Here is a 14,578-nt window from a genome sequence, read left to right as displayed (position 1 = left end):
TCCTGTTTTATTTCCTCCTTAAATGAAACAACTACCTTAAGGTTTCTTAATTTTCATCTCTAGTTGTTAGTGTCTCTCTCTCAGATATCACCTTCATTCAAATCTCTCCTCACTCTCATATCATGTATTTCTGTATTGTTTCTTTCTTCTTGTGTATTTCATCATACATATTTTAATAATTTGTTGATAAGTGCAGTTTTCATACAGGATTTCTCTCTATTGAAGTTCACATTCAAAAAGAAAGAAACTGATTTCTTTTGTTGCCATTTTTCAATCACAAGAATAAAGTCTAAAATCTAAAATGAGTAACTTTAGGTTTTGGATTGTTGGTCCAACAAAACAAGACATTTAACAATGTCACGTTGGGCTCCTGGAACCATCGATTTCTATGTTTATGGACCAGAATCTAATGAACATGATCGTTAGCTGCAGCTTCAGTGAGATGTGTGCAGGTTTCAAAAGTCTGAAGAAAGTCAAAGCTCCAGCAACACTTGTAGTATATTCATTTATTTAACGTATTTGTTAGTATAACTTCAGCTTGTTACAAATGAGCTGCAGCAGCTGATGTTCTGCATATGGAGATTATAACTAGTAGTTCCCATAGAAGAACTTTATCAACAGGTTTCGGTTCCCTGATGAAGGCCACGAGCCCAAACACGTTGGACTGTAAATACAGTTCTGCTACTACAAGTGCTGCTGAAGCTTTTACTTTATTTTGACTTTTTTTCCTTCTCCATGAACCTTGGAAGCAGGTGGAGTTGTGCCAGAAACCTCCACCCAGCGGTGTCCAAACTATGCCATAAAGGGTGATATATATTGTGGCTGTAGGTTTTCACTCCAACCCAAGCAGAAGCACACCAGACTGGACTCATTTAATCAGCTGATCTCTGATTGGTCGAATTGTGTGCTCTTAATTGGCTGGAACAAAAACCAGCAGGCACACGACTCTTAATGGAAGAGTCTGGACAGGATTTCTCCATATTGAAGTTGACATTTAAACAAGCAAAAAGAAAAAAAGAGAAAGGAACTGATTTCTTTTGTTGGCATGGGGAGCTGTGAATGTGTGAAGCTTCCCTTTTCCAATATAAACACGCCGACGCAGAGATTGTGAAGCGATTAGGTCAGAGCTCGGCCCTCTGCTGCCGCCGCCGTGTTATCCACTCCTGAGTCCCGACATGAGACCAATAATCACAGCAGCTGGGTTCGGAGCGAAGCCTCAACGCAGACACGTTTGGCTGCGCTGCAAGACAAACACAGCACACCCTGACATCCGTGTGGTTTGTGTGTGTGTGTGTGTGTGTGTGTGTGTGTGTGTGTGTGTGTGTGTGTGTGTGTGTGTGTGTGTGTGTGTGTGTGTGTGTGTGTGTGTGAGAGCTAACTCTAACAGTCAATAAGCAGTGTGCAGAGAACCACAAGCCACACAAAACACACATCACGTCCATAAAAGTTGAACATGAGGGCGACCGCTGCAGCACCACGGCGGTCAGAGAGAGTGAGTGACACCGGCGCTCAGTTTTTGGACAGAGGGAGGATCTGTGTTTGTCTGGGCAGCATCTCCACACATGGGTGAAACGGTTTCCTCTTCTGCACCTCCTCCTCTTCCTCAGCTCGTCTTTTGCCAAACGCGCCGTTGAGCTGTGGCGCCTGACCCAGCTAATCCACACACACACACACACACACACACACACACACACACACACACACACACACACACACACACACACACACACACACACACACACACACACACACACACACACACACACACACACACACACACACACACACTCTCTCTCTCTCTCTCTCTCTCTCTCTCTCTCTCTCTCTCTCTCTCTCTCTCTCTCATAAAGACACCCTGTTTTCCCAAAACCTGCGCTGACCTCATTGTGTGAATCGCTCCTCTCACAGCTGGTAATTGACACTTTGAAGTGATGATTAGCGGTTGGGGTTAGGAGAGACACCTGTATGAGACTTTGAGAGTCTCCTGTAACAGCTTCTGTCTGCTGACTCTGCATCTTAAATGACTTAAAACATGTAAATGCATGATTATTTTGCACATCATATACTAACTGCACCTTTAAATGAGTTTAAACAGCAGTCAGGAGACGTCTACTTTAGGTTTCTTAGCTTTTGTCTGTAGTTGTCAGCTTCTCTCTCACATGTCAGATAAGAGATAAGAGATAAGATATTCCTGTATTAGTCCCACGACGGGGAAATGTACATTATTACATCAGCAAAGTGGATAGTAAGATAGAAAGAGCATCAATAAAAAAGACTAAAGAACAATGAATAATAAGTACAAAAGCACAAAAAAAACAATAGTAGTAAAAAATGTAGTGCAGTTTGTCAAATTGTCCTTCACACACTTCGAGTTCTCCAGTCCAGTCAGAGTGTCTTTCATGGGGTGAGAGTCGTTGTTCATTGTTTCTAACATTAACTAAATGCTGCACATTGGATCAAATGTCAGACCAGGATTATAATTAAGTTATATTGTTAGTAACTGAACTAACTAGTCCCACAGTAGTAGTTAGTGTTGACTTTACACTGACATTTACAATCAAACTTGTGTTTATGTGGTTTAACAGGCTGCTGTTGAGCTCACAGACTCCACATTTCTTTATTGTTCCTTTCCTTTTGTGTATAACACTATAGATATTTTAATACATTCTTAATCATTTAAACCATCAATGGACAGTGCTGTACATTGAGTGTCTTTGGGTTTGGGACTGAGACGTTTGAAAGTCGTCACGTTGGATTCTTCTCGGATTGAATTTCAAGCTTGAAATTGATCAGAAATCTGAACGGCTTGTTGAATCACATGTTGTCTGACCCTGGTAGCTCACATGAAATATAAGATATGAACTCTCCTCTTAGTTCTGGGTAAAAGCTGAGCTGGAGAGTTTTGAATGATTTTTGTCATTGTTGTGCTTCTCTAAACTCTTCAATAATACCGTGTCCTCATAGAAAGAGAAGATGATTTAGTATGTAGTAGTTTTTTAGATGGTAACGTCTTGTGTAAAGCTTTTTTCTACCTGCACGTTTGCACATTGTAAACATAAAACGAGCGTGAAGATGCTGCATGGTTGCTCATGTTTGTCTCAAGCAGCAGCAAGTTTGGACCAAAGTGTCTGAGCTGAGTCAGACCTTCAGTTTGTCTGTTTTTTGTTTCTCCTCCCTCTGATTTTCTCGTCTTTTGTTGCATCTCGATTGCACCAACTTGAGTCCAAAGTGAACGTTCATTAACACGTCAGTCTGATCAAAACTATGCAGGACAGGACTGTGACTCAGTGCAGCTTTCTTTCTTTCTTTCTTTCTTTATTTTAACACTGATTAAGAAAAATAATAATCTGAGTCACATGAGGGTGAAAAAAGAGTCTTAAGGGTGGACATGTTAAAGCTGCAGCTGCTTCCTCCTCCTCCTCCTCCTCTTCCTCCTCTTTTCTTCGCTGCAGGCCGAGTACATCTGATAAGGAACAGCAGAGTCACTGAAATATTTATGAGGTGCTTCGAGTCCAGTCCACATTAGCAGATAATCAAATCCACAACATCCGAGCAGAGGCTTGTTACAAACTTCACACCGAGCAGTGTGTGAAAGTGTAGTTAGGTAAAGGTTAACTCGAACGCGTGCACACACACACACACACACACACACACACACACACACACACACACACACACACGACTGGTTTTAATCTCCGGTACAGAACAATAAAGGTGAAGGGATATGATGCAGAGACTCATTAATGAACACATGAAGCATAAAACCCGGTCACTCAGTACAAAGAAGAGTAACACACACATACATACACACACAAACACACACACACACAAACACAGCACAGCAGACTTCATGCAGGTAAATTAATGCAGAAACAGTTTGTACTATTCCTTTAAAGCTGCTCTGCTTACATTCAGTTTAATTGGTCTCTATAACAAACTTCTGAACTATAAATCATTCATAAAGATCTCATTAGTCACAGATAAACATGATTTATCCTTAATGAGGCTTTCAGAGAGCAGAGAGTTTATTATGAGAAACAAATGCATTAAAAAACACTATATTATGGCCCAGAGTTACATAAAACATGAGACAAACTATTTGATCATCAGATTTAAGGCTAAAAGGAAAAAGTATTTTTACCGCTCTCAGATGTAAAAATGGGTTAAATCTGACCCTGAACAGGATGTAAGGGTTAAATAAAAGTTTAAACCGTTAGTTACATCTGTGATTATTTGCTGCTTTCTTCTTTATCGGCTTTGCTGGAATATTTCTGCGTTTCTCTTCACGTTAGCGCCACCGACTGGTTTAATAATGTCAAACCACTGACGGGAATATGTATCGTGTCCTCGTTATGAAAACAAAAAATATTACTTTGTAGAGCTGCTGATGGTTAAAAATCCCCACAGGATACATTTCATTTAGCTTCTTTTCTGTCAACACCATAGACTGTATAAAAGAAATGGACGTAACATCCGTGACGTCACCCATTGGTTTGTGGACTGCTGCTCGGAAGCCAATAGTATCGGATCTGGGCAGCGCCATCTTGAAAATTTCAGATAAATAATAATAAATTAAAAAAAACAGGGATTCTACTTATATGGGCATCAGGAAGAGCATGAGGCGCCCTCCTGAACCTGTGAACCAATCAACCTGTCAATCACGACGTAGCCATGCCTTAATGCATACCCTGCTTTATCGTCACATATAAAATCAGGGAGGCCAAAATGTCCCAAATGAACATCATACTGCATTGAAGAAGGCTTTAAACTAGCGATTGAGACCATAAACACATTTTGAAAACGTTTACTGAGGTTAGAAATCAAGTGAGAAGTTGGTGAATTCTCCATTGACTTGTATAGAGACGGAAGTCCTTTTGACACCAAAACGGTCGCCCCCTGGTGGCCTTTTGAAAGAATGCAGTTTTAAGTTACTTCCGCGTTGGCCTCATTTCAGAGGACCAGAACTCCCCGCCTGGTCAACATTGGTTAGTTTGAAATTGGTAAATTAGAGAGCGCTACTGAGAGAGAACCCTATAAGGTTTCTTTAGGAACAGAGAATGAGATGATTAACAGACAAGTAGAGCTGTGATGATGAGTAACAGAGAATGAATAGGAAACTATTTGTTGTAATTCAGTTAAACGTGTGTTAAAAAATGTCTCTTTTCACCTCGACAGTACCCGTTCACGCTGGGCTTCAGTCTGGCTCTCTGCTGGTGTCTGCTGGTCTGTGTCAGCCGAATCTACATGGGGATGCACTCGGTCCTGGTGAGTCCACGCACGCACACACACACACACACACACACACACAGAGATGATGCCAGCGCTGTCACCTGCAGCATCATCGTCTCTGTCTGAACACGATAGCCTGAAGGAAACAGGATCTGAATAGCTGTCGGATCCAGTTTCAGCTGCAGCTCTGAGTCGGCGTCAGTTTCTGGTGTCTGCAGCTACAATCAGCCGCGAGGCCTCAGAAATACGTCACACAGAAACAACTCATCATATTTAATAAATGTCTGAAACGCTGGAAATACATAGAAGGAAGCATTTGGTAGCTTGTAGGCATTAAAAAGGAAAGGCAAGTTTATTAGTATATCACATTTAAGCAACAAGGCAATTCAAAGTGCTTTACATGAAACATAAAATGCATAAAAAAAGACATTTAAATATGATTAAAAGTGTTACATTGGAAATAAAATTAAGTTAAAATAGAGTAAAGACATAAAAACAGGAGAATAAAAAGTTATAGTGCAGTTTAAGATGAAATTTTGATTTATTAAAATAATAAACTAAAATCTGTCCTGTTAACTTGAGACAAAAAAGTGCTAAAAAATCTATTTTTTTCGCTTCTCCTGAGTAAGAATCTGCTGCTTTCTGTGTTTTATGCAACTGTGATCATTATATAGTAATTTGTGACAGGAGAGACAAAATATGACAGTAATATAATATACATTATAACTCAGGAGCAGTTCTTTTCCTGTAAATCAGTTGCAATCTGCATTAAAGGCAAAACATACTTGACAGGTTTATCAAACTAACATATTGTTCCTACGCTGTGGAGTTGACCCAAAACACTCTGGGCCGTGGTGTTATCGTGTGATACAGTCGGCAGACAGGGCGTGAAACAGGAAACTTTTCCACTCATAGAGTTTAAGCAGGAGATGGAATCTGAACTTAAGCCTCCAAACAATAGTTTTCCTGCTTCAGAGGGTCAGAAACGAGGAGAAAAACCAACCAGACGGCCGCTGCGGATGATGCTGCTGCTGCTAAAGTCTGCCAGACTCTCATCCACGCACATCAGCTGATTCCTCCTCATACAGCTGTGTTTGCCTCGTTAAATGCACAAAGAAGATGATTTTAAATTAAACTTTAAAGGATCCGGTCTCCTGAGATCTTGCGCTGTTTGTGTTTTTTAAGTCAGCCTCTCCCTGCGCTACGCGGCTCATCCTGAACGAGCTCGGGCCTGCATCCATCGACAGTGTGCAGGTGTCTGGTTTTTAAGACAGTAGATGTTATCATCTAATAATCACCCACACTGTAATTGTATCTGCTCTCATCCTCCTGCTGCTCCCACGTTAGCAGACAGTTTTTTTGGCTTTGAGATCACTGCTGCACAATACAGGTAGTGTTGTGACAATGTGATAATTATCTAAAACCACCGAAACCACACAGGATTAGCTGAAAGTCGTCTGGGTGGTCATGAGTCACAAGAGACTGAATGGTTTGTCAGGTCGCCAATTTAAGAGAAAAAAAAGAGAAAAGGGAAAACTTGAACATGTCATATATCATGAGACAATAGAAAAAATCCCTCACATCAAGATTTGCATCATTTGGAGTCAGATTACATTGAATAATTCTTCTTCTTTTTACTTTACTTGTTATTGCATTTACAGTAACGTACAGCTTGAGTTCTTCACCTTCTTCACCGTCTCTCCTCCTCCTCTCGTTTCATTCATTTCAGCTCAGTTTGAGAGTCTCTGCTGTTGTTTTTTTTTTTTGTCCTTTATGGTCGCGTTGCTCTCCATACCAGTCCAGTTCAGTTAATGAAATCATTACCGGACCATTAACCATTAACCCCACACACTGTTTCAGGTGTAATATGTGTGTTTTATTGCATTTCAGATAAAAGTTGAGAATGTTTTGGAGTTATTATTACTATAGTTTTACTGGTCTGACCCACTTCAGATCTGACTTGGCTGATTGTGGCCCCTGAACTAAAATGAGTTTGACACTTCTGGTCGAGGGGAATTTGGACCCCGCTTCAAAAATCCTGAATGACGTATTTTCACCCGTCATTTATTTTAGGAGAATTCTCTGGCAAATATTTCAAACAGCCATCACAGATGTTAGTGTGGCTTCTACTGAGCACGCGTTGGTCGCATTAAGCCGGCACGGAGTAATGTCATTCGCTGGTCAATGATGTCAGCCTCACTGCGCTGTTGGGGCTGGGCTGTCTGTCGCCGGGGGCAACCGTCTCACAGCTGTGTCCGACGGATTGATGGATTTGGGGGGGCGGGGGCGTTACAGCTCGCTGGCCGTCCTCCCAGACAAACTTAAGAAGTTAAACCACATCTTAGACTTTCTCCAAGGTTTTTCTTGTTTTTTCTTCTTCTCTCCTTACTGCGGCTGCCCACAGGTGGTGTTGTGGCGAAGACCTCCACCTCAGGAACCACATCCACATCTGCAGGCCCACATCACTCTGAAACTCACCAGGACTCTATAAAAAAATGATATATGCCCAGTTTTCTGCTCGAATAAACAGGACATTTTTGTACCCGCACTGACCTAGAAACGGTATTTAAGATGATTAATTCAGCAGTTAATCACATTTACAGTTCACAGTGGGCCTGAGTCACGACCTGAGCAGCTCCAGGCTCATCTGATCCGCGCTGACATTTTTTTTAAAACCAGAAGCCGTTTCCTCAGCATCAGGATTTTTTTATGTGATTTAGGTTGTTTATGTATGAATAACGTCTCCGAAAGTCATTCAAAGTGTCGCCAAGAAGCCTCCATGTTTCTGTTTTACTTCAAGAGCAACGAATAAGGTCTAGATACAAGTTATTAAACTGTAAATCAGCATCACAGGTGACCAATTCCAGCTCACCTGTGTTGATTAATTAAGCTTATTTAACCATTTAGATAAAGCATGTACATGTATCATCACATTCATCATAATCCAGATCTCGTAGCTATATTTTTAGCACACCCTCGTCAAACTTATTTAAATGAAAACGAAGCAAAGTAATTCATGATTAAACACGACATAAGACAAAGTACATGTTTAAGCTATTTCACGATCAGCAGAAACTTCTTGAGCATGCAGAAAACGTAGCGATGCACCTTTCAGTTGTTTTTTACGTCTTTTTTTCTCACTTTACAGTTCATTTAACAGAAATTCAAAATAAGAGCGTCGACCTCAATACATGAACTAATGAGAGTAGATGTTTCTGTGATGATGTTGAAAAGGCAAAGATGAGACGAAATCAGGAGTTCTTTCTTTGATACACGTTTATAGTGTTGCTGGCATGTCAGGTATTTCCCAAGAGGTAACCTAAACCTAAACAGAGTATGATGATAGTATGATGTAAGTATGATGTAAGTATGATGTAGGCATATGGGGCCTTGCTGAGTATTTTTGTCCAAAGTCTTAGCACTTTCTAGTAAGCTTAGAAACCCTGGCATCAGACATTTCCACTTAATGAGGGTTAGACCATACTGTGTAACAAATACTGAAGACAGATACTAACAACTAACTTAACAATTAATGGCCAAAACTTATAAAAACGCTTCGAAAACGAGAAAACATGAAATCTAGTAGATACTGTGAGTGTGATTGGGCTGCATAGAAGATCATTTACAGGTGCACACAAAGCTGAAATCACACAATAAGAAATATCAGACAAATATATCAACTTTCACTGGTCAAACTGGTTCAAATGCACCTCAGGTTCTGCTCTGGAGGATATCATCTGTGACCCATCGGTATAAAATATGTATTCATAATCCACGTGAGGTCATTGTTTGTGTGTTTACTAACAGCAGAAAGCGTTCAGCCACATGTTTCCTCTCCACAGTGTTCTTCCTGTCACACGTTGTACTCCTCGAGTCCGTTTCCTCCTCCTGTTCTCCCTCGCATGTCACCCAGAGGAGAAAACTCTTCCTCGCGTCCGTTTTCGTTGGCACGCGCTCCGGGTGTAAGCAATGTCTGTAACCATGGAAACCTTTAAAACTGCATACCGACCAGCTGCCTGTGTTTGCAATTTTATTCGCAGTCGGTGTCCAGTGATTATCAGCTCAACATTTCCTAAAAGTTACTTAGAGTTACAAACAGTATTTTTCACACACACACACACACACACACACACACACACACACACACACACACACACACACACACACACACACACACACACACACACACACACACATGAATCTGTATCTGCTTCCTTCCTCTGCTTCAGTTAAACTATGTCAGACTTACACTGGGGGAACATTTCAGATCAAAGATTCTTTTTTATCGTCATGGCGTCATTACATCAGCTGGGAAACAATCTGGACGTCCTGCGAATCTCTGTGAAGTCAGTCTTTGGAAAAATTCGGTATCTTTGGCAAGAACTTAAATGAAAGTCCCGAATTTCATCTGCTTGGTTTCAGAGAGCATAAATCACCACTAACATCATTTGCACCGATCTCAGAAGCACAACACCCACTGAGGTTATGAGGAACGGATCAGCCTGAGCTCATTTCCACCTGATAATACAGTCTGATGTACGGAGAGCCATACTCTGTGTGGTGTTGTTGTTTCAGGGATCCGAGCTGAACACACACACACGGCGAGCCATTAGCGGTCCGCTCCGCCGGGGCCCAGCCGGGCACTTAATGCGTTCTGGAAATCATCACGCCCAATGAAACAGCTTCCTTCTCTTTTGTTGTGCAGGAAGAGCCCGGAGACAAAAAGCTGTTGTCGGTATCTGCGAAAGACTGAGAAGTGAACGCTCATATAACACTCACGTTTTTGGTGGTTTTTGCCTCGTTCACAGTCTCACGTTGTTAAATCAAAGTTTCAAAATCAGACGTACCGTCTAAACACTGATTCGGTTTGGGGAGTAGTACTTTAACACTGATTAGGGCTGCAATGATTATTTTCTTTAATAATCGATCAATCATTTGGTTTGGATGGCTGTGGCTCAAAAGGTAGAGCAGGTTGTCCATCAGTCGGAAGATCGGCGGTTCGATTCCCGGCTCCTCCTGTCCACATGGCGATGTGTCCTCTGGCAAGATACTTAACCCCAGATTGCTCCTGATGGCTGTCCCATCAGTGTGTTAATGTGTGTGAATGTGACATGTAGTGTAAAAGTGCTTTGAGTGGCCAAAAGACTAGAAAAGATATATAATATAAGTACAGTCCATTCACCATTTACCATTCATAAAATATCAGAAAGTAGTGAATGTTACCCTCATAATATCCCAGACTCAAAGGTCACATCTTTAAATTTCTTGTTTGTCTGACCAACAATTCAAAACCCCAAATATATTGACTTTACCATCATTAAAATCTACACATCTGACTAAATTTGTTGGCCCATTTCTCCAAAACGTTCGGTTTCATTTTCTTTTGAACTATTTATGGACTAATTGACTAAAATTAAAGCTCTAAACTCTAAACTAGAGCTGTCAAGTTTTGACCCGGGAGGACAACATGCCTTAACTCAAAAATAAGGTACACTTTCATTTAAATGAGACCGATTGACCATAATTACCAAAAATATGTCTGAAACCTGTGGATTAGTTTGAATGAAGTTGACTAAAAAGGGCCAACACAGAATCAGATTACTTGTTTCTCAGATATTCAATTTAAAGTCAAATATGACAGAAAACAAACAGCAAATCTTGTTGCATTCATGCTGGAAAAATGCCTGAAACGATTAATCATTCATTTTCAGTTAATTGACTAATTGATTAATTGACTAATTGCTGCAGCTCAACTCTTGACTCCATCTGGTAGCTGCAGCACAGCTTCAGATTATTACTGTTTGCCTCCCTCGAGCGTTTCCTGCCTCACTCAGATGACGCTCTGCAGGACCGAAGGAGATAAAAAAAACAACTTAATTCATTTACTTTATTTCCGAATGTCGACAACCGGAGCCCAGATTGCCCCCGACGACCAGTGTGTCTAATGGATGCTCGTAACTGGATCCATTAAAGGAGTCGTTAAGGAGTCCAGACGGACTTACAGTAGATCAGTGTGTTCACTTCCACTTTGCTGAAGATAATGTAATAAATGCTGCTTTAATAAAAGGCTTAATGTTCAAGTTTTAGAGGCTGTAGTTTGTGTTGCTGTTGAATTATATTGTGTTGTATTTTAAAAAAGGTGTTTTTTAAAGTTCAGTCGACCTTCAGCGGACGAATCGTGAGTCACGTCGTTGTAATCAAGCAGTTAAATGTCTGGTTCTGCTTTGTCTTCAGGCGCTCTGCTGCCTGCTCGTCTTCTTTTCTGGACATTTTTAGACAGAGCTGCTCGTTGTTTCAGAGCTCGACGAGGAAATTACAGACGGCTCGAAGCTTTCAGGCTCCTTGTGTGTGTGTGTGTGTGTGTGTGTGTGTGTGTGTGTGTGTGTGTGTGTGTGTGTGTGTGTGTGTGTGTGTGTGTGTCATTAAGAGGTGATAATAGATGATCTTCAGAGAGCTGCTGCTGAGTCACCTTTAGGCTGCAGGTGTACTGGCTTTTTAACCACACGTTCAAACAGGGTTATTATAGTTAAACTAAAACTACTTAATCACTCGTTAAACTAAACAACCAAAAACTCAACAAAAAACTAAATGAAAATAAAAACTAATGAATATTTCTACTATAAACTTTAATAACCGCACGTTCATGAAGACAAACCGGCTGCATCGTGAACGTAATAATTCACGTACTTACTTTTGTGCTTTGTGTGTTACTGGAGGTTTCCACTAGAGGGCGTACCAAAAAACTGAGAATAGAAATAAAACTTCCAGGTTTACACATAGAGGTTTACATGATGTAAAATCTGCCAAAAAACACAAAGAATAAGAAGAAGCATGATGTAACGCTGCAGGAAGTTACTACTTTGTTAATTCAAGAACATTAGGGTCAGTAATAAATAAGGGTTGGCAAGATGAGCGATTCAAATATATCTTAAAAACTAGTTTTAAAAGCAGCATCAGGTTTGCTAAAATGTACATTTTGTATTTGTGTTGGTTTTATATCATTTGAAATGACATTTGCACCATTTTTTACCAAAAGTAAGACTGAATGCTCCTGAAAATGTCAAATGGTGTAACCACAAAAGAATGATAAATATTACATATTTTATCCACCTCCCCTCCCAAAAGCAATATACATATAAACATATAAATATATGTTATATATATAACATATAAACACAGTGGATAATAATGAGGTCAGTATTAATGATCGAGATTTCCGTGTATTGTCCGATAAGTCAATGACGTAACTATGGTTACATGAGGAGGCGTGTCTTCTCATGTCTCCTGATGTCTCCTCATGTCTCCTTAAACCTTAAACAGTAAAAAGTGTCCTTGTAGTCATAAAGCCGGCAGCGTGTGTGTGTCTCTGAGGCTCAGTGCTGGTTAATGACTGACTGAGAGCTCGGCGGCTCAGTGTGAGTTTAAGCAGGAACAGTCCCCCCCCCCCCTCCCCCTCACCTGCCAGACAGAGCGGGGACGGGACGGGGCGTGTGTACATTTACTGGAACATTGATTTTGAACATTCAAGGGAAAGTGAGAACATCGATTAGACTCCTGCTGTCAGACAAAGTAAATACAATGAGGAAATATTAAAGGTTAATTTACAAGGTTTAATGGTCACCGCCCCGACGGTGTTCACACATGATAAGAGCTTCCCTTAGAGAGGCTTTGTAGCACACATGCACACACGCACGCACACACACACACATTGAATGGAAAGTAAAAGTAGAAAGTAGTCCCAGTTTCTAACACTTTCCTAAGGGATCACTCCGCCAATTTTCGATATTTTTCTAATGTTTTTGAATCCAAACTAACAATAAACTGATCTACTAACTAAGTATTGTGTGTGTGTGTGTGTGTATCTAAACTCTGATAGATCTTATACCTACTATTAAAAACTCCTCAGTAAGTCACACCGCTGCACTGAGTGACATGTTCCTTCATTATAAAGAGTTTGGTCATGTTAGTTTCTTGATTCTTTTCGTCTTTATAATCTTCTTTTTCTGTCTGGTTTTACTTCATCATTTCTCCTCTTAGTTTTTATATTCCTTTCCTTTATGATCTCACTTCTTCTGTCTTATTATCAGCTTGTCAATCAACTGTGAAGCACTTTAAACTACATTAACCTGTAAAAGCTGCTATATCATTAAAGTTTGATTGATTAATTGAGAAAATAAGCAGCAGATTAATCTTTAGTGGTTCTTGTTAGCAGAGTTGTGGTTTCATTTTCTTTGATAAATTGCTCAATAATAAGAGTGTTTATAGAAACAGCAACACAGGAACAAGCTGATCAGACTCGTTCCTGAAGATGCTGACGAGTCTCTGAATCATCATTTCAGAAGTAAAAGCTCAGCAGGTTAACTGTGAGTTAAGATCTGAGGGTTAAATCCTCACATTACAGATATTAGAACAGGAAGCTGCTGTCAGCTCTCCGCTCAGGGTCGATAGATAAACGGCCGTGACGACCTTTCCTCACCACCTCCATGAACTCGCTGATTTTCCTGTTTCCTGTCGACACTTTTCCAGCTTCCTTCATCCATCAGCAGGAAGTCAACAGCAAACATTTAGAAGGAAAGGTGAAAGCAGCTGATGCATTTTTTGGCTTAATATCGGCTGTTTGTGTCGTCAGTGTCCACTTACATGCAGGATATCAGTCAATTAATCAATTCATCTTCTTTATTGTCCTTCTGGGGTAAATTTAAGGAACTTCAGACATGTCAGAATAAAAAAAACTAAAGCTGAAATCATTAATCCATCAATAGAAAAGTTCCTTAGTTCCTGCTCGTCTGTTGTGATGATTTAACATCATTATAATCTGATTTTCTTCACTTTTTCAGACAGTTTTTTTCACACTTTTTTGACATGTTTTGTTACACGACGAATCAAAATAAATGTTAGCTGCAGCCCTCAAAACAAGTAAGTCCAACTCAGACACAGTTCATATGTACACAAGATCTCAGATAATAATAATGATAATCGAGCATTTAGTCAAAATCCACATTACAACGTGCTTCACAAAGGCAGCATAAAAATCATTAAGTTTTAATAAAGATAAAGTAAGACGTATTTTAAAAGAAATAAAAGGCAGTTTAAGGAAAATGCAAAGTCAAGTAAAATCAGGAAAGACTCTGATAAAAGTATGTTTTAGTTTTAAGAAAAGACTAACAAACACAATCCTTAAAGAAAAAAACACAAATCCTGTTAAACCTCTGATGAGCCGAGGTTTGGATGGAGTCACAGTTATAATAATGACAATAATTACAGTCTTTAAGGGAGAAAAACAACGTGATAAAAACACCTGAACCTTCACACACTCATAATGTGACTCCATTCCTCTAACCCAGCACAC

General features: G+C 40.1%; 1 protein-coding gene across 1 annotated transcript in view; it reads left to right on the top strand.

Annotated features, from left to right (window-relative positions):
* LOC134001050 (sphingosine-1-phosphate phosphatase 1-like) overlaps positions 1-14,578 on the top strand; it is a 28,434-nt gene that overhangs the window by 11,636 nt on the left and 2,220 nt on the right. The window contains exon 2 of the mRNA XM_062440584.1: positions 5,176-5,265. Coding sequence (XP_062296568.1) covers positions 5,176-5,265 — 90 coding nt within the window. The remainder of the gene's footprint in view (positions 1-5,175; positions 5,266-14,578) is intronic.

The sequence above is a fragment of the Scomber scombrus genome, chromosome 19, assembly GCF_963691925.1.
Source record: "Scomber scombrus chromosome 19, fScoSco1.1, whole genome shotgun sequence".
Taxonomy (NCBI): Eukaryota; Metazoa; Chordata; class Actinopteri; order Scombriformes; family Scombridae; genus Scomber; species Scomber scombrus.
The sequence above is the reverse complement of the archived record's forward strand: the minus strand, read 5'-3'. Positions and strand labels throughout refer to the sequence as shown.